The sequence below is a fragment of the Trachinotus anak genome, unplaced genomic scaffold, assembly GCF_046630095.1.
Source record: "Trachinotus anak isolate AG129_WGS33_773 ecotype Australia unplaced genomic scaffold, CSIRO_AGI_Tana_v1 ptg000025l, whole genome shotgun sequence".
NCBI lineage: Eukaryota > Metazoa > Chordata > Actinopteri > Carangiformes > Carangidae > Trachinotus > Trachinotus anak.
In genome coordinates, this window is record NW_027273876.1 from 13,171,837 (window position 1) to 13,191,219 (window position 19,383).

General features: G+C 38.3%; 3 protein-coding genes across 7 annotated transcripts; 1 reads left to right on the forward strand and 2 right to left on the reverse strand.

The window, feature by feature from the left end:
• Window positions 1-517: 517 nt before the first annotated feature.
• Window positions 518-6,457, forward strand: ube2ib (ubiquitin-conjugating enzyme E2Ib). The gene is made up of 7 exons (XM_071462552.1): window positions 518-865; window positions 2,459-2,537; window positions 2,653-2,736; window positions 3,143-3,215; window positions 3,780-3,889; window positions 4,432-4,511; window positions 5,662-6,457. The coding sequence occupies exons 2-7, from the start codon at window positions 2,472-2,474 to the stop codon at window positions 5,723-5,725; spliced, it is 477 nt and encodes a 158-aa protein (XP_071318653.1). The 5' UTR covers window positions 518-865; window positions 2,459-2,471; the 3' UTR covers window positions 5,726-6,457.
• Window positions 6,456-10,938, reverse strand: LOC139608604 (interleukin-21 receptor). Its single transcript, XM_071462544.1, has 8 exons — window positions 10,744-10,938; window positions 9,588-9,717; window positions 9,293-9,495; window positions 8,994-9,163; window positions 7,864-8,041; window positions 7,614-7,716; window positions 7,419-7,497; window positions 6,456-7,344 (listed from the first exon to the last, which is right to left on the reverse strand). Exons 1-8 carry the CDS (start codon window positions 10,862-10,864, stop codon window positions 6,871-6,873), a joined length of 1,458 nt encoding a protein of 485 aa, XP_071318645.1. The 5' UTR covers window positions 10,865-10,938; the 3' UTR covers window positions 6,456-6,870.
• A 2,100-nt stretch (window positions 10,939-13,038) lies between these two features.
• LOC139609122 (tubby protein homolog) lies at window positions 13,039-18,585 on the reverse strand. 5 transcript variants are annotated; one of them, XM_071463377.1, is made up of 13 exons: window positions 17,884-18,585; window positions 16,643-16,802; window positions 16,272-16,502; window positions 15,981-16,121; window positions 15,652-15,804; window positions 15,396-15,562; window positions 15,108-15,269; window positions 14,863-14,975; window positions 14,114-14,228; window positions 13,922-14,020; window positions 13,655-13,826; window positions 13,411-13,536; window positions 13,039-13,119 (listed from the first exon to the last, which is right to left on the reverse strand). In XM_071463377.1, exons 1-13 carry the CDS (start codon window positions 17,923-17,925, stop codon window positions 13,112-13,114), a joined length of 1,689 nt encoding a protein of 562 aa, XP_071319478.1. In that variant the 5' UTR covers window positions 17,926-18,585; the 3' UTR covers window positions 13,039-13,111. The 5 variants fall into 5 exon arrangements, with proteins under 5 accessions (XP_071319478.1, XP_071319477.1, XP_071319476.1 ...); XM_071463376.1 differs by having other exon boundaries at window positions 13,039-13,536; window positions 17,884-17,942; window positions 18,366-18,584; XM_071463375.1 differs by having other exon boundaries at window positions 13,039-13,536; window positions 17,884-17,945; window positions 18,366-18,584.
• Window positions 18,586-19,383: the final 798 nt, after the last annotated feature.

The window sequence follows — 19,383 nt, forward strand, 5'->3', positions numbered from 1 at the left end:
TCTTGTGTCACTTTCTCAAAATTCGCCCCTATGGTATAGTTGCCTGGAACAATGCCTGTTTAAAAGTAGCCCTTTTTTACTTATTATTTCGTTTTTTCCCCACACGGGACCATATATCCTTTTTCGAAAATATGTCTCACAGCCAGTAATTTCATGTCGGGCCTATCTCAGTTCTTTCGTGCTTGTGCGCAAAAGGTTATTTGATTTGTCAAAGGTAATCGTCTGGGTTAACGGTCTTTAGACTGGGCAAAGATGTTATACGAGAGCAGATAGAAATCCACCTGTGCTTGCTCGAATGGGACGCATCGCGCATTTCTGGTGTACGAAATGCAAATCTTTTGATTCACTCAGCTATAATAAATGTGAAAATGGACAGCGGATAACGCAGATGATGAACACAATGCCCCTCGCGTATGTTTTTAAAATGTGACTTTTGCTTGTTTTGTTTTCGGAACAGGTAGTTCAGACACTCAGGGCGCCTGCGCGAAGAGCAACAAACGCAAACCATGTAAAGGTGTTTTATTATGAGCTGAGCGTTATTAGCAGAAGCTATGCTCCTCTGATGAAATAGAAACTGATAAACAACTAACCAGATTAAATCTTGACGTCGAATCCTTGCCAGTTACAGAGATACACCCAGAAACCCAAACAGTTAACAGATAAACGCGCAGTGTACTCTTCCTAGGGGTATTTAAGCCAAGACGGAAGTAAACGACGGATGACTGTTTCGCTTCGCTGTTTCTGTGTCTAGCTTGAGTCGGAGCGGGTGGTTTTTCAGGAGGGAAACTTTACAAGGTTTAACGGGATTTCAGCACGATTAATTCATTTCGCTCAATTACCAGAGCCAGTACAGCCATACTGAAAGGTAGGAGTGCACCTTTACTAGGGAGGATGTTAATTTTGTCGTGTATTATGATATTTTACCCGCTTCAGTTTGCGCCATTTTCGCTAGTTTGGTAATGCACAAATGTGCGCCTTTTAGCTCTGGCGTTCTTTGTCTCTATTCTTTAATGGGTTATGGTATGGTTTATTCCTGTACAATATTTCACATCCCTGTTTGCCATTTCAGAATAGACGTCGTTAAGCGCTAGAAGAAAAGCAACAGTCACTTTTTCTCATCTAAAATAGTGTCTAAATCAAGTGCAATTGCGCATTTTTGTGCTGCATCAGGCCGTGTCAGACGCTAACAGCGCCAGCGCCTGTTGGGCTGTAGCACGATTCTGGCGCACATGAGTTAGCTTATCAAGCTAACCGGCTAGCTTGCTAATCAAATAGCTTTAATACTCTGTGGACGTTTGCGTTGACAGCAAGTTAACACCAAAGCCCAACAACCATTAGACAAATGAAATGTTAATGATGTCGTCTCCTGGACCGCCCTTTAGTTTAAGAGTAGGGGAAGCGTTTTTTGTTTTTTTTTTTTTTGTAGCAATGTATAACCACCGGCTAACTTGGCTAGCTCTTAGCGGTAGAGACATGTCGGTCTAAAGGATACTTTTAGTCCGATTACTTGTAAGGTTGTTGAAACTACCTAACGTTTCGTTGGATGTATAAGATGACATAGAGTGCAGCTTAACAACTGTGAAGTTAGTAAATACGAAGTAGGCAATTACTGCTTGTTGCTAGGACCGTTTAGTTGCTTCTCCTCGCTGTCTTCACCTCCAAAGCATCGTTGCTATAGAGATCATTAGACATTCCAGTGCAGGGTCTAATTAGAGATCTACATGAGCACTTCAGTCCACTCTGTAACAAGGCAAGTTAGTTAAAGTCAGGACAGTCAACACATCTCTCATGACTCGCCATAGTGAGGTTGATAAATGTTTAACTTAAATTTAATTTCAGGTGATTTAACTGATTATCACACTTTCATCTATAGAGGAGGAGGGGGTAATTAATTCTCTCTCCTGTATTCTGTATGTAGGCAACTTTAGCTGATCATCAGAGTTCACTACATTGATAATGTTTATGTTTTCAACTTCTAATACTACGATTTTACTACATATGATCACTTTACAGAAAGTAGGGGCTTAGCTTTCATTGCCAGCATTTTAATTCCCATTGCTAAAATCGCGGACTCATGTAAGAAGAGCCAAATCCTTTGAGAAGCCCCATCCTAAATCAAAACTGATCAAATTGAGCCAAAATTGTATTGCTATAAGAACATGAAAGCATCTACTTCAGAGTGTGGGAGATTATATCATATTGTATATATGATCACCGAAACTAACAGAATGGGCCAAAATAATTAGGACTGCTACTTGTGATTTATTTTTGTTATTTGTTTTGTCAGACCAACAGTCCCAAACCCCAAGATCTTATTTACAATGTAAATGTAAAGCAGATCAAAGTACCAAACCCTTACTTTAGTGGAAGCTGAGACCTGCTAAGGTTTGCATTCTGTGTTTTATGAATGACTTAATTGACCAGTCTATAATTGACCTGGCATTCTCTTTTATTACAGGAGTCCACAAATCATGTCAGGCATTGCATTGAGCCGGCTTGCCCAGGAGCGCAAGGCATGGCGGAAGGACCATCCTTTTGTAAGTAGTATCATAGAAGATGCACCATTTCAGACTTCTTTCTGAGTTTTCATTATGTCCAGTCCTCTAATAAACACTGTTGTAAGCGTTTGCACTCTCCCATTCAATTTTGCAGGGATTTGTTGCTGTACCAACTAAAAATCCAGATGGAACCATGAATCTCATGAATTGGGAATGCGCTATTCCTGGCAAGAAGGGGGTAATGTGTTTCAGTCTGTTTGCATACAGAACATCCTTGCTTTACATAGCAACCACTGTTAAATGGAATATAGTGAGCTTGACAAGATGAAAACATTTCTGTAGCAGATGTAAAAGGGCACATATGGTTTCAAATCATTTAAAGTTCTATCACATAACACAATTGCAGAGGTATGTCTTGCATTTCTTCTTCTGTAAGTATAGGTATTGAATAGGAACAGGAATAGGAACAGTTGTGAGCCAAATTTTCAAGGAACAGGAGAGATGTGAAATCCTAATAATTCATAGTAACGGCTGGAACAGTCAGCATGTTTTACTGCGGTAACTTGTTACAGTAATAACAGTGTTTTCAGAGTCATTTTTGGTTGACACTTTACTCTGGACACTTAACGATTGTGTCTCCTCAGACTCCGTGGGAAGGAGGCCTATTCAAACTGCGCATGTTGTTCAAGGATGACTATCCGTCTTCACCACCAAAATGTGAGTAGCAGTGTCTGATGTGTGTCCAGCTTAAATACAACTGTTATTGTGATAACTACACATAGTAACTGTTTTTTTTTCTGTGATGGTTATAGGATTGTCTGTCTGTTATTCAGGCAGTAGGTGGGCTAGTTAACAAACACTACACAGTAAAAGGCCTAATCTGGAATGTAAAGGCAGGTGCACAGTAGGTGACATGTCTTCCTGGGAATTTAGCATTTCTAGGCATTTTTTCTATCCTGAAGCTGGGAAGTGTAACAGTCTGGCTTGTTTGATGGCTAACTGACTATCATATTAATGAAAACAAGCAAGTCTGATGTGACATAAAATTTGTCTAATATCCAGTAACAGGACTCAGGTAGTAGTGGTGGTGTATGAATGTCACATTAAAATATTAAGGTGCAGTTGGTGTGAACATCAGACGCTGCTGCCTTTTTAGTGACTGAGTTCAGTTGGTTTATGCTGTGAAAAAGCTTGTTGACATTTGTGGAGTTTGTTCATCTTGTCTGACGTTTTGCAATGGATCCAATACATAAGTGCACTTAACATTTTATTGTGTTTCAGGTAAATTTGAGCCTCCGCTCTTCCATCCAAATGTGTATCCATCAGGCACAGTATGCCTATCTATTCTAGAGGAGGACAAGGACTGGAGACCGGCCATCACAATAAAGCAGGTTTGCCAAGCATACCTCATTTACATTGCTGGGCTTTTTCCAAAAAGGTCTTTAAAATTTTATTTTAGTTTCATACTAATATCCTTAAGTTTTTATTGGTAAATTAATGTACACACAATTAGATTAAAGGTTGTTAATATGGACTAATGTCTGTGTCACTCAATTCAACATGCTCATTCTAGAAAGCATGGAAAATCTGATTTAGTGTTTATAATCTGGATATTTTAAGTTATCTGGTCATAGTCCTTCAAATCTTACAAGAAAAGACTGGACGAAGGTGTAGTAAATTTCAGTTCAGTGCATTCACTGATATTCAACTGGTATTTAATTGACCCTTGAATTGACCCTGCTCGGAAATAAGGGGCATTTGTTTTTGAATCCTTTAGTTAGATCTGACCCAAATAAAGAATTTGAGTGTTCATGCAACTGACCTAGAACTTTTGTGACCGACAAATATTATAAACAGCCCTATAAAGAAATACAGAACAGATGAATCACTTATTATAAAACCAATTCGTCTTATTGGTTCATTTATCCTACAGATCTTATTAGGTATCCAGGAACTCCTAAATGAGCCAAATATCCAGGATCCAGCCCAAGCAGAGGCTTACACAATCTACTGGTGAGTGATATTTGATTTAGTCTCTCATATTTCTAAACATGGTGCTGGCATGTAAAATTTCTACAAGATTCACTAAGTGAAGTGTCTGAAAGGAGACAGGGAGATGAGAGGTCAGTTGCAGATCTCTTATGTACAACTCTAAAGTCTGTTTCTAGTCTGAAACTGATGAGTTATACTTGTACTACAATAACATGTTCCATATTAGTACAACAGGAATCTATGATTTACACACACTCTCAAAGGGAGCTGATATCAGCCTGTTTCTGAAGGAATTTAGTTTGCTACATGCTGTTTTAAAAGTAAAACTATACGGCACAAAAAAGGCAAACTTTAATCAAACAAGGTGTCAAAAACCTAGATTTTCTTCAACTTGCAGATCTTATTTTATTATTGAAGTAGATTTATTTCCATTCGTCACTGAAATAGTTTTCCTTCCTTGCCGTTGCATTGCTAACCACTCCAGTTAGCAATGGATCTCCTGCCTGATGAGAACACATTGGTAAATCTGGCAGCAAGACCAGCATGATTAGTGATCAATCAGACAGGCTTCTTAAAAATCTTGAAACATGCACGTGCAGTGTAAATCTTTCTATGTAGAAACATGTTTAAGGACCTAATGACCTTTGAACTTGTCTGTCAGTAATGTGTGCATGTGTGTGCATGGTGAAGGTCTGGATGTATTTTATCTGAATGCATCATGTTTCACATCTAATATTAATCCACACTTAAACAATAAAGTGGCTGACTGCAAGATAGAGAGGTTCTCAAATACAGTCAGTTTGCTTCACATTTAAAACCTGCAGAACATGTAGCTTTATCTGGTCTTGAAAATGACATTAACTTCCGCACACAAGATGTTTGTGTGTACAAGAGTAAAATAAATTTTCAAAGGTCTGTGTTTAAAACTTTTTGGAGGGGGAAAAAAAAAAAAAAAGGTTCAGCTTTACAGCTTGAAATAAAATGACAAGATAAGTCAGAGGATACCTGGCTTCTTTGTCTCATTGGTCAAAATGTGATTTTTATCTCAGAATTTTTGAAATATGGTTTGAAAATACCTCTTGTTTCTGATTTGATTAAAGGATCAGAACATCATGATAACTGCTGTTGTTTTTGTTTATTTTTTGTTTGTTTGTTTTTAACCCCCTTGTAGCCAAAACAGAGTAGAATATGAAAAAAGAGTTCGAGCACAAGCCAAAAAATTCTCCCCCTCGTAAGGGCGAAGACTTGCTCCGCTGTGGCAGAAGGAATGGGTTTAACAAGAATCACCTCCCCACTCAGTCTCTCAATGAATGTGCTCCTCTCACATCGGGACTTGCTTAAAGACTTCTATTTAAACTCCACACATTCTGTGCCATCCGCTCTCCTCTGACCTATCATTTTTTTTTTTTTTTTTTTTGGTTCTTAATTGCTGGTTGGCGCATAATGCTGGGAGGGGATGGGTGCTTCAGCACCCTGGTTTCTTTTTAAACATTAATTGTCTTATGTGGTGCAAGGGACACAGCTCGGTACCAGTTTCATCAACTCAATGCAAGCTGGCTGTCATCAGTGTTCAAGGAAGAAATTGTCTTTTGTTTTATTTTGCTCTTTCACAGGGTCTATTCCTTTTGTTTCCCCCTTTATTTTCCATAAAAATAATGTAAAAATAGCTTATTTCATTGTCAGTATTTCAACTGCTGTATAATGAATGGCACTTTTATACTGTTGTATCTCACTAGTGTCTCTAGATGGCTCTGTCTAATTCTTTCCCAGGTTTTCTATTCAGCATGCTGTAATATACGATAGAATCTGCTGCCTTGGCTGTCTTTTTGTTATTCAGAGTGTTTGCTATGGAATAAATAAAATGGCCACAATGACTGAGGCAGGTAGGCTTACTTCTGTATCAGACTTTAAGGTTATATGGTGCTTTGTTCATGTATGTGTTGGCGTAAATAAAACTTTCTACAAAACTTTTCCATTTTCTTTATTTCATGAGTAAATACAGCAAGATCATGTTGGGTTTCAGAAGCAAAGCAAGCGATTCAGTTATTGTGAAAAATTAGATGACTTTTTTTTCTTTTTTTTCTTAAGTCTATCTGATTTGAAGGTCCATTACACATTTGATGCAAGCAAGATTATGCAATTTTATATCATTTACATTTTTACATAATGCTGTGGAAACATTTTAGAAATATACTGTAAATGCTAAAAACCACTGCACTGTAAAAACAGCATTTACAGTAGTTTGTACCTTGAAGTAGTGGCGTGTTCAGAGGCATTATGTTTGCCAGTGTTGATGTGTGTGTGTGTGTGTGTGATAGAACATTTAAACTTCAACTCCACAATATTTTACTGTCCAGTTACAACATACAAATACATCATTTTATGCTTCCCCAATGCCATCTACTCCAATAATCCCTTGTGGCCAAGATTTTGTTGACAATTTTCCATTGTGCTCTGCTGTGACTGGACTAGTCTGCTGAAAGGCGCTCAGGGTGCAGTACTCATTACAGTACCAGGGAGAGTCCCTCTCAAGGGACGTGTCACTGCAGAGCCAACACCCTGAGTCTCCTTCAGCAGGGCTCCCTGGCTGGGAGCTGAGGGTCAGACTCTTTAGCGAGTTCCCTGGAGCTGACAGTGGAGCCATGGTGCTCACAGCATAAGGGACGCCCAGAAGAGAAGTATCACAGACTGGGTCATTTATGTTACTGTATGCGCTGGCTTCCATCAACTGGTGGTGAAACTGGGGCTGACAGTCTTCCTCCGGGACGTCTGCGCACTTGGTCAGGGTGTCGATTTGGAGTGATGCCTCAGCATTCAGCATGTCTGCTATATTTTCGTGTGTAATCACCCAGCTCTATAATTACAGTCATGGTTAAGGATGTTCTTGTGAGATAATTGCTAGTGTTTTATGTGACAAGCTTAATTTACCTTGAAATCTCCCTGGCAGTCACTGTACAGCGTCTGGAAATAGGGTGCTGGAGTTGGTATAAAAGCACTTTGCCTCCACCTGAGTGTGTGAGGAATATAAAGATAATATATAGCATGTATAGGTTTTAGAAAATGGCATTAGCTATATTTTGATTTTGGATTTGATGAGGAGTAAAATCTGGATGAGGAACTTACTTTTTAACAGGAGCATAGCACAGAAGTAAGATGAGTGGTGCCATCACACATATGGGGATGAACACCTTACCCATTTCAGAAATGAATGTGTTTGTTGGGACATCTGCAGCACAGAGCGGAAGAAATTAAGAAGAGCAAAGTTATGGATTGAAATGCATAGAAAGAAATGTTAAAGTTAGCATGCATGTTTGCAAACAAAATAGGAAAACCTGCTTACTTAGATTAGCTGTGTATATTTTGGGCCACTCACCATTCATGGAGGACTCCGTCTTCCAGTGAACCTCAGAGGACCAGTCACTCCACTGCCCTTTATAGAAAGCCAGATTAGGACTGGTCCGTACTCTGGCAGTGTACTCTGTGTCCGGCTCAAATATCTGATCATCCGAATAATAGCTTTTTCTGTCTGTGTTAATATCACGTGACATCACCTGGAGGAAAAAATGAAAAGAGTAGGATCAACTGAAAATTTGCAAAGGAGAGAAATGCCCTGAATGGCAGCCCATTTCTGCTACTTTAAATTGTAAATTAATTCATGTTATTTGCGAATAATACAAATAATATTCATTCAATGATTGTTGGGTTAAAGAACATATGCTACAAAATGATTAAAACAAATTGAAAAATAATTTTGATAATCGCAGATTTTCTATTTCTCATTTGATCAAATGCATTGTTTATATATAGTATCAATGATGGCCAGTCCTGTATTATGACTTCATCTTGAGTCCCAGCTTTGCAGAGGAGCCTGGTGTCAAAATCTAGTTGTAAGAGGGTTGTTATTGTAATTAACAAAGGCCTTTTCTTCAGTAGGATCCTAACAGGTTAACCCTCTAACAAGTGTTTACTGGGACAGAGGGGGCCAGAGCAACAAAACCATCATGATATACTCAGTTTAAAACTATCTGTTTCTTGCAATGAGTCAAACTTATCGCTGGATCGCTGGATCTATGGGTCAAGTTAAGTCGAAATTTCTTATCACCCTCCGACCGCCGCCACACTGATGTCAATATTGGGCACTGATGTTCCTGTGGTAGTTTCTAATCTTTAAAAGTCTGTCCTGTCAGCTCAGAGCAGCCACCAATCTACAGAGGTATAGAGTTGTTGTCATGTCTGAGCCATCTGACATCATAGGAAGAAAGCAAATTAAAAGAATGCAACTTTAGGATCACTGAAATCTGTGAAATAACGGACAGCAGTCAAACCTGGCATAGTGGCGAAACATGTAGTTGCACTTATGTTCTAGTAACAGAGGAATAGATTAAGTTCAATAAATGAAATTAATATGCACTGCAGTGATTTTCAACTTTAAACTGACCTCAAACAGCCAGAACTATTTCCCAAAAAGTGTATTATTCTCTTATTCCCACCAACAAAGCGTACCCCACTGTTGCCGTTGTGTTTGCCTCCTCTTTTGAAGTAACGGAGCTGATACTTGAAGTTGTTGACCAGGTTGGTGAAAGGGCTGTACTCCTCATAGGTGCTTTTCCAGGTGAAGTTATGTTGACTTGAGTTGTGACTAACTGTGAGGCAGCATGGTGCGTTCGGTTTAACTGATGAGAGGGGACAAGACAGAAGAACATCACACACCAAAGGCAGATTTTTTTTTAAAAGCTTGCCATCTGTGAAAGTGTTCTGTGGTTCTGGTTATGAGAACAGACCGGAATAATTATGTTCCTTACTGGTTGTCAGAGGTTGATATTCGCCATCCAGCACCTTGCAGATTTCAGATCCATCGTTTTGGTTGTGACAGAGTGAGATTATAAAGGTTTCTAAATCTGCAAAGGTCTCTAAATAATCATAGTCATCATCCATCGGTTCAGATGCTTTAACAGAACAGAAATAATCCTCGCTGGTGTTGGTCAGCATACACTCAAATGTACTTCTGCATGAGGAATTGAGAAACAGTTGTGAGAAACAATATCATCACATTTAAGGCCGACCATTATTAGTATATGACAGCAAAGAGTGACTCACTGTTCAGGTTTTCTGGTGAAAGTGAGCCAGTAGGAACTGTTGCTGTCGGAGGTGTTTTCTGTCGGCACAATGCTCAAGGTGCAGTTGATAGTGGACAAGTAATCATTCACACAGCGAAGACCGTGTGCACCTACGCAAATATACAGGCAATGTTTTTCTTGAACCGTCAGGAGTCAAACAGATTTTTACCAAAGTGTCACTTGCTTTAGAGATCAGTAACAAGATGTGAAAATGCACATATTAAAAAAAGAACTAACATATTAGATCCCTTTAGCTGGTGAATATCCTCTTTCTTATCAATGAGGACTCATTTCATGGACTGTTTGACCCACCCAGTCCAAGAACCATAAGTGATGACTCATAGACATCTTACACTAAACACTTAGACCATTTTAAACTGCAGCTTTGAAGGACAGGTTCACAGTTTTTTGACACATGGTGTAAAACGGTATTGGCATGCTCATATGAACATAGACAGTGATTTTGTAACAAAGGATGACCCCCACTTTGTGTGCCATCTTTTACACTAAAATTACAACAACCAATACTTCTTAAATGTGTGTATTGGCATGTCAGTATTGCACTAAAAATGGATGAACTGCACTAATAATGCTTTTCTGCTGTAATGTGCAAAGTGCCATACACACACCCATCCATTCTCTGATGGTAACAGAGCTACAACTTGGGATACGCCCTGAATATCCTCTCTGTCTTTGATATAGTTTGTTAATCATCAACAAAGCCCTCTATCGCAGACTTTGATTTTGTTCTGGAAGATAGCTTTCTACCGTCCATTACTAATGACTTATTATTACTGAACATATAAAAACGGAATGTTTGTTATCATGAAATAAAAACCTTCATTAATGCATTGCTATAGGCTTTTACATAACATGAGGCACAGTGACCTCTCCAGTTATAAATACTGATAAAAAGGCAACAAAATAAAAATATAAATAGTTTCCCCATTATAAGAAGGCATGTCAGCCTCCTCCCAGGTCAAAGGTCAAATACTTCATAGCTTCATTTCCAATCATTTAGAGACAGTTAAAAAGACAAAAAAGGCTCTGCAATCTAACTTTTGTTAGTAGTGTGTGTTGTATTATGTCTAGTTCATGTGTAGTCAGATTATTTTAAATACTGGCAGAGACATAACCTGCAATAGGATTTCCATGCAGACGGACGATGTAGGCAGACACGAGCAGAAACACACTGAGCAGCGTCAGCTTCAGCCTCGGAGTAGAGCTCCAATCCATCACACCAGCTGGCCTGGACATAACCTGGGCCTTGAGATGTCTTGATTTAAGTCATGCTGCCCAGAAGCTCTTGTAAGAACTGTCTAATGAAGACTGAGAGAGGGAGGTGTCAGTCAGTCTTTTTTTGCACCGATAGCTATCAGCTGTATGTTAGTGGTAGCAGAGGATGTGCTTTTTTTAAGCAAGCATTTGTAAATTCAAAGTGTGTGAAGGGGGTAAGGCTGTAGTTCAAATGTAGTCCTGAGTCTCACAGAACAACCACACAGTCTCTCATACTGTGCACTGAGTTAGGCATGTCTTTTTATAAAATGTGGTTGAGCAATAGTGCATTTTATCAGTATTAGACCCAGTGTTAATTATTTTAAATAGCAATTAAAATACAAAATGTGAATTGCTCAGTATTTCTTTTTCGCATCTGCTTTTGATACTTCAAAGTAAACCTTAGGTGCATCTAAATGCATTCTTTCTGTGAGATTTCTCCATTTATTTATGGTAATCTACCAAATATGCTCAAAACTGGAACACATTCATGTCAGCACTGCTCTGAGACTTGTATTGATAAGTTGATGAGCTGATAAGACACCAAAAATACAAAATGCAATGGAGAAATTACATTACATTATTACAGTCCAAATTACACTCAAATGTAATAAATCACATTGTAAACTATATTGAAAAATAAATTATTGGTTTTTTTTTTGCATAAATATTTTTAAATATTTTACTTCACTGGTCCAGGGATGTCCACTTTGAACTGAATTTACACATATTTACTAACAAACCAATGTGATGTACACTGAGAAATCCCAGCAGTGAAATGTATTTTAGTCTTATATTTGTGGCTGTTGCACTGTTATCTGGAGAGATATATACCATATATAGAATTCACCTCATGCTGATGCACTTCTTTGATGACTTAAGTGATTTGATGTCATCTGATTTAAGTCAAAGTATGTAGGACAAAACATAACCAGAGACTGGAATATGTTATTTATTGTGCAACCTGCAAGAGTGTTGTGCAATGTGTAGTGCACTGACAGGAGATCAGCTGAATGCAGATTCTGTAAAAAGATAAGAGCTGATAGTGAAGTCCATGTCTTCCTCTGAGGTTTGTGATTTTGTTGCTTTAGAGTTTGTTAACATACTAACATGCACACTAGCGGCTGAGTCACTGCGTTAGATTGTACACCGTACGTGGAGTCATTTAGCAACAGATCAAGAGAAAGCCAACACTTTGCCAGCCCAGTTCAGTTCAGTTTTGTTCAGGCTTTTTCAGTCTGATCAGGACAAAACATGAATTGCACTTAAATCCATTTCGCAAGTCTGTTCACTTGTGGTCCAAAGGGGTGAGGTATGGCTGACAACTTCTGACACTTACAACTTCTTTAAGAGAGAAATACTCTGGCTTAATTTTTTTTTTAATTTAACTTGATTAGACCTGAAGATAATTTGACTGGGAAACAAGTAAACTCACCATGGTAACATGCAGATAGTCTTGTCAATGTGATAACAGAGGTTTCAGGTTAGTCTGGGTTTTCGCTATCAAAAATATCTATGCATTTCTGATCTACTTACTCTATTTACCACAGAGCTTAACAGTGGCCTATTTTTAATTAGTTGAAACCGAAATGAAATGACTTTCTGTCCCCCATGTGAAGCATTTAAACTTGTGTTGAAAACGTGCTTGAGATGAGCAATGAGTCTGGAGTGAGATGGAAGTATTTTCAAGTCATTATATTGTGCAAGAGCAGACAGCCTGATATAGCTGGCTCTATCTGCAACTCGTTGCAGTTCCTCTGCATCTGATAGGAGTACTTTTTGCAGTTTTTTAGTGCTGTGATAAAAATGTTTATGTCTTTGTGATAAATACTCTAAAATGATAGCAAACCGCTAGTGATGTCCCTCCTTGCTTGAAATGCCATGTAATCTGATGAATGAAGATCTGAGGGGAGGATTGCAGCAGCATGAAATAATATTTTTTAGGGGCTTGGAAAAGTTAATTGCTGGTTAAGATGATTATTTTATACATATATATATATATATATATATATATATATATATATATATATATGTATAAAAAAATAAATGTCAAAGAAAAACATTATAACATTAAAATTCACCAAGTAGACACAGAGGAACATGCAGCACAGTGCGGCCTTTCTGTTTAAAAGAAATAGTTCATAGACGTGCAAAACTTGTATTATTATAATTTAATATTTCACTGATAGTGTTCACAGTGGTCCTCATTATTTTAATCGCACGAGTCCATTACACATCTGGTAAATATAAAAAGAAAGAATTAAATTCAATTGTACTATATTAAATAATTTTGCTTACACATGAATATAAAATCGGTGATAGCATAATACTGGACCTATATAACAAGTCTCGTCTGCAATCTAAATCTGTGGCATTTTTTCATACTTAGTGCTTTCAAGGTGTTACAATGCACCAGGATACAAAACTTGAAAAATGATTCTGTGTAAACTGAGGGGTACAGGTTTAACTTCCTATCTTGATGTAGAGTCTAGTTATGCACTCCGGGCACACCAGCATGGGTCACTCACAGGCTAGTTTGCCATCAAAGGATGACAGGGTAATGGCAAAGGCTTGCAGGGCACACATGGGGAAGCTATAGTCCATGGAGAAGACATCCTCTGCTACACGGCCAAACTGCATCACTATGTAATCGTCTGGAAAAGACAGCGAGAGGGCAGAAAGGGAGGAGAGGGATTATGATGAAGACAAGACTGCCATTTATGTTGTGGTTGTTCAGAGAAGAAGAGAGACAATAAGTCAGTCACAACTCACCGTTGTCAGGGTGGATGATCTGGAAGTTTTTGACAGAGGCCTGGGTGACACGCCCGTGGAAGTTAAGTACATAAGACTGAGTCTGTTCGTTCCAGCTCGGGGATTTGTTCACCAGGGTGACCAGTTTATCTGTGTTGCCGTTTGCATGGCGGACCAGTAAAGTTTCAAGATCCTGAAGAAAAATTAAATTTCAGCTTATCTAAAATATTTCAAACTTGCCCTAAATCATTGCCGGTTTTATAAGCTTAGGAATTGTTTTCATCATACATTTTTTGGATGAATAGACACTCTTTCATCGTTGTCCAGCATGCCAGGGATGATAACTGTCATTTTCCTGGGACCCTTGAAGCCCAGCACATTTGTCTCCTGGAATATGATAAACCATTGTGTTATAGATTTTTTTTTTTTGTAAACAATGTAACGTGGGATGTATATAAGGGGTTGTATATTTGAACTCACGTAGCAAATTGCTGCCAGCTCTTGCCGCACTGATTCACACTCTTTGATGAAGGGCTTTTTCTCTGGGTTTTCTCCTCCATCATAGACTGTGAACTTTGTACCCAGAACATTGGACCTGAAACATATTGATTTTATACGATACATGTTTTAAAATCATCTATCGTGTGTAAGCTGTGAATGTCAACTTAAATATAACAGCCTTTGGGTGTATTTACTTTCAGGTAAAATCATTTTCTCTTTAAATCAATGGGGAATCATCAGTAATGAAAATTTGGATCTAGTTCTGGTTTATTTGAAGCAATTGTAGTCCCCCTACCTTGTTTTTTTGTTTTTTTTCTCTCTATGAAAAGCTATATAAAGCTTGACAAGCATGAATTGCATCCTAGAATTCACTGCAACGTGAAATGTTTTGGTGCCCTGATTACTAATGTAAGTTAAAGTTAGGTGTTCTAGTGCCAGGGACCTGGGGTTGTGTATCTGGGTCACTGGCAGGGCTTATGGGGAAACTCAACTGTAACACAAACTTGATGTCCATGTTTGAGAGTGACGGTAACAGTGCATGTTTAATGTTATCTAGAGGGGGTTTGAAAGAGTTTCAAGAGTTGTCACAATATAGCGAAGCCATGTAATTCTTTATCTGAAGTAACAGCACAATTATCACCAACAATTGAGTTTGTAGATTATACCAGAAAGAAATCAGCATCACAAACAACATCTGTTCACAAAGTTGAAATAAAAGAGGGTTATACCTCAGTTTTCCTATGTAGCAGTTTGTGTCTCTGGATAGATTTGTCGCATCAGTGGAGATGAGATAGTTGGATGTTTTACACTTCTTCCTTTTTCTGCCTGCCATTAGAAACACCTTGGTGGTGGCACAGTGAAAAGTACATTTTAAAAGAAGTGGTGGAGAACTTTGACAGAGATATGGCAACTCTATTATTGAGCTCAAATCTTAATGCACAGTAATTTGCTTAAATTTCTGAAGTGTACTAACCCTCTTTCCATCCTCCTTCTCCATGTGGAGGTAGTAAGTTGGGTAAATGCCCTTCTCCATGCCTCTCCTGTCCCTGGTGATCCTGCACTGAATCGTTACATCTCTGGGCGCAGGACGCAATGCAAACTTCTCCAGATCCTCCACTGACACTGGAGATGTTGACTGAAATGAGAAAGAATGATTTCACCACACCACTACACCGCTTTCTGCGACAAATAAAGTATGCCATACTCGTCCTTGCATTTGCCAGTGTACTAAACTGTTCCTTTTTTCCAAATAATGTCTCACCCTTTCATTAGATTCACTGCCTGAAGATGAAGTCTCCCTGTAGTTGGAGTTAAGCGAAGCTAGACTGGGTGTAGTTTTCTCTGCTTTGTTTTGCTTTGTCTTTTTTTCCTTATTCTCCTTTTCCTGGACTTCCTCATCTTTGCTCTCGTCACTTATTTGGCACCTGGCTGTGGAGATAAAACACAAAGAATTTTTCTTTACCATAACTTTACAGTATTGTTGATCATAAAATGCATTGGGCCAGATGATTCCTCACATGTATCAAGTTGTTTTTTCCTCTTTGGGGACTGAGGGACAGCCCTCTGGGCCATATCTTCCTCTTCATCGTCCCTTTCGTCACGATTATTACTTTTTGGACTTGCCTCAACTCCCACTGACTCTATCTCCTGAGCCTCCTCTAAGTGCGTCTCTGCAAAAGAAGACACGCTTAAATACTGTGAAAGCTAAGTAACATGATATTAAATCTTAATGTAGAACACTGAGTCAGTGAAAACATTTTTTCCTCCTTCAACACTAGATACTGTACATAGTATATTATGCAGAGCACTGATGTCTTAATAATAAATTCACAAACACTGATGTTACTTTTACGCTCTTGTTTGGTTGTCTTGTTCGTCTTCTGTGTGTCTTCAGATTCTTTCACTTTGTCCTTCTTCTTTGTTTTTTTCTCCTTTTTCTCCTTGTCTTTGTCATTTTCTTTCTCCTTTTCCTTTTTCTGTTCCACCTCTGAAAAAGCAGTGAGTTGCAGATGAATAATTTAGTAAAGCAAAGTGTCTACTTGCTTTATATCAGCATGCTTGAAAAAACACAACATGAACACACACTTGCAGAGTTCCACATTATCTATGGCCCAAAAGTTACGAGCACATGTCTTACGTTTGGCTTTTTCTTTTTTCACATCTTTCTTCTTTGCCTTTTTTCCCTCCACCTGGGCCTCATCCTCCACGACACACATCACCTCAGGTTCTTTGTCAGTATCCAAGTTTATTTTCTTGGGAGTAACCGGCTTCCCTGAAGGCATCTCCTCTAACGTCTCATTTGTTGTCACATCACATTCACCCAGTGTGATCTCGTCCAGTGGGTTATCATGGGCATGTTCAACTTGATCTTCAGGATGAAAACAAAGAAAACACACTCGTATTTAATATTATTATTTAAGAGACTGAACATAATTACACATTACAATGGAATAACATTTTCTATAAAAATAGTTTATCTGATACATAATAAATTATTGTAATACCAACCACTCAGAGAAGTGTTGCTCAGGGATTGGCTGATCAGCAGAGGTGTTTCATCAGAGTGAGAAGCTCTGTGCTTTCGGTTCTTTTGGCGAGTATCCCGATTGGCTACCACCATTTGAGAATCAGCCCTCTTCTTTTGCTGCTTTTTCATCAAAAGGGCTCGCTGTGGCAGAATGAATATTTCTTCAAACTGTCATCTCTTTCTCCACACAAGAAAATATTGCATAACTCTGTCTGTTCAGTATATATCAGTGAAGGTTTGAATCAGTTTTTCTCTCAACTTTAACTTCAGAAAATGCTTTCTTCATGTGCATTTTGTAATTTTCTCACTCTGTTCTTTCCTCTTTCAGATTGTTGGTTAGGTGGTGAGTGCAGCAAGAGCATTTCATTGCGTTTGAAGGGACTGTTGCTTCTCTGAATGCATATGACGTCAACTTAACTCAGCGGGCCATGAGCTAAACACTATGTCTATTATCAGCCAACTGTTTTTTTCAAACCCTGACTAGATAAGGTGTTTGGATGTTATCTGGGGTGATTTATATTTGTGATGTAAGTTACACTGGTCGTAGTAGTAATTCATACAATATGAAATAGCTTATTTGACTACTCACAACTGCAGATAATGACACAACTAATGATGAGTGCTAAATTTTAAATTTATTGCATTTTTAATGCAGGGTCCCCTGCAATATTGTTTCTGCTAACTACTATTACAACTATTAGAACTACTACTTATTAGTAGTTCTAGTTTTAATTTAAGATAGGCTAAGTAATATTAGGTTACAACAGCGACTCTTGGTATTAGTAAGCCTACTAGTGATTACCTGCTGATCTTTCTGGTATTAGGTATTTATATAGCACTTGGTTATCACATACTTCTGGTGTATAAACAAGACTGTGACGTAAAGTTGAGCAGTAGCTCTACACAGCAGGTGGCCTTGACACAGGCAGCCATTTCTTTGCAAAGCTCTGTCTCAGTTTTAACCACTTGTTAACTAATTAAACAAGAAATAAGCTCCAGTCTTTGCTCCACTGTCGACATGGACTGGGATAATTATCTTTACCCTACATACATGTTTTTGATAAAGAAACAGCTACAAATCTTCACTATCAACTTAAAGATCATTTCATTGTAAGCAATTACCATTAAGTGTATTATAATTCTTACACTACTTTAAACAAAGCATATCTGAGCTATTTCCTGTGTTATTTACATCAGATACCCAGAATCCTTGTTTCTTTACCTGGTTGTCCAGCTTCTGTTGTCGTATATCTGAGTCCTCCATGTCTGAGTAAACACGCTCTGCTAATTACAGAGTTATCAGGAGGTAATTATGGATATTTAAAAACAACAGATGAAGCATGAAAGCATCAAAGTTCAATATGTGAAAGAGTTCCTCGTCCAAAAGAAAAAAACACACATAGCAACTGAAAATGGAAACGGGTGTTTGATTGAGCCGCCCTGCTCCATCTGACAGTCTGTCCACCTGCATGCAGCAGAAGGCAAAGTGGATTAAAAGGGGATAATGCTCTTAAACTGCAATGTACAAGCTCAGTCAGTGTGGACTGAGCAGTCTCCGGGGCAAGGCAGGCCTCCCCTGGCCGCTTCGTGGAGATGCTAAGGCCTGTGCGTGTTTCACCTGAACCGTGAGACAAGACAAACGAGAGGGCGGCGCTTCGCTCTCGTCAGTCCGTTTACCACCAGACGGCAGCCTGCATCACTTACCCCGGCGTAAACAGTCAAACACGGAGCCCCAAAGCTTCCGACTCTCATGAAGAGTACTTCACTTGGCTGCACCGCCACACAACACATCAGCTATAGTGCCATTAAGAAGGCAGAGACGTCCTGGTAGACATACACAAAGGCGGCCAGCCGACGGCGATGAGCGGGACACTCAGGCGGGTTTATCTCGTTGCCATGGTTACAGCGTGCCCCTGTGTTTTTAATCAGAAAACAACTTTTATTAGTTCATTATTTTACCTCACATACGACTACATTTCCACTTCTAAATTGATTAATTGGTGTTATTATTATTTTGGCGGTAGTGTTCGTCATGTAGTCTATTTGTTGTTTTTTTAAGGGTATTTTTAATACTTGTGTGACGCACTACATTTAAGTTTGCTTTATTTACTTTATTTATAGGCTTTTGTAACAGCCCAATATCCAAAGTCAAGTAAAGTAAGGCTGTAATAATAGTGGTATGGTATACTTAGTTGCAGAATAATAGCACCGGTCTGATGATGGTAATAGTTGTGTCTAATAAAATAAAACAGCAGTAGTTGGAGTCTTATGATTTGCCACTTACACACACATTTTGACTGCATAATGAAATAAACAAACAAACAAACAAACAAACAAAAACCTTTTATGAGTGATGCTGACTGAAACAGTGGCCATTTCAATTATTATTATTTTTTTTTTTTTATTACTTTTTTACTATTATTACTGTTTTTTTACTATACGGTATTTCATTATATAGCCTTAGGGTAAATTGTGTATTTTGTGTGTAGTTTCAGTATCTTCTGTGTTTGAGGTCTTTCAATAGATTTATAATAAAGAAAATCATAGTGAGTTATCATAAATACTGGACATTTATAATTCTGTTTCCCCTTTTACTATATTTCATTTTACCAGGGTTTTATATGCATAACATGAATAATTTTACATATAAATGATATATGTTTTATTTCATGAATATGAAATGAAACATGTATAATAGCCTATGTATATAAATAACCACACA

Coding starts and splice junctions, on each gene's coding strand:
- ube2ib (XM_071462552.1), top strand. CDS start 2,472: ATGTCAGGCATTGCATTGAGCCGGCTTGCCCAGGAGCGCAAGGCATGG. Junction 2,737..3,142: donor CTATTCCTGGCAAGAAGGGG/GTAATGTGTTTC, acceptor GTGTCTCCTCAG/ACTCCGTGGGAAGGAGGCCT. Junction 3,216..3,779: donor TCCGTCTTCACCACCAAAAT/GTGAGTAGCAGT, acceptor ATTGTGTTTCAG/GTAAATTTGAGCCTCCGCTC.
- LOC139608604 (XM_071462544.1), bottom strand. CDS start 10,864: ATGTCCAGGCCAGCTGGTGTGATGGATTGGAGCTCTACTCCGAGGCTG. Junction 7,498..7,613: donor TGCTATGCTCCTGTTAAAAA/GTAAGTTCCTCA, acceptor TCACACACTCAG/GTGGAGGCAAAGTGCTTTTA. Junction 7,345..7,418: donor ACTGCCAGGGAGATTTCAAG/GTAAATTAAGCT, acceptor CTGTAATTATAG/AGCTGGGTGATTACACACGA.
- LOC139609122 (XM_071463377.1), bottom strand. CDS start 17,925: ATGGAGGACTCAGATATACGACAACAGAAGCTGGACAACCAG. Junction 16,503..16,642: donor GAGCAACACTTCTCTGAGTG/GTTGGTATTACA, acceptor TTCATCCTGAAG/ATCAAGTTGAACATGCCCAT. Junction 13,537..13,654: donor GATCATCCACCCTGACAACG/GTGAGTTGTGAC, acceptor TGTCTTTTCCAG/ACGATTACATAGTGATGCAG.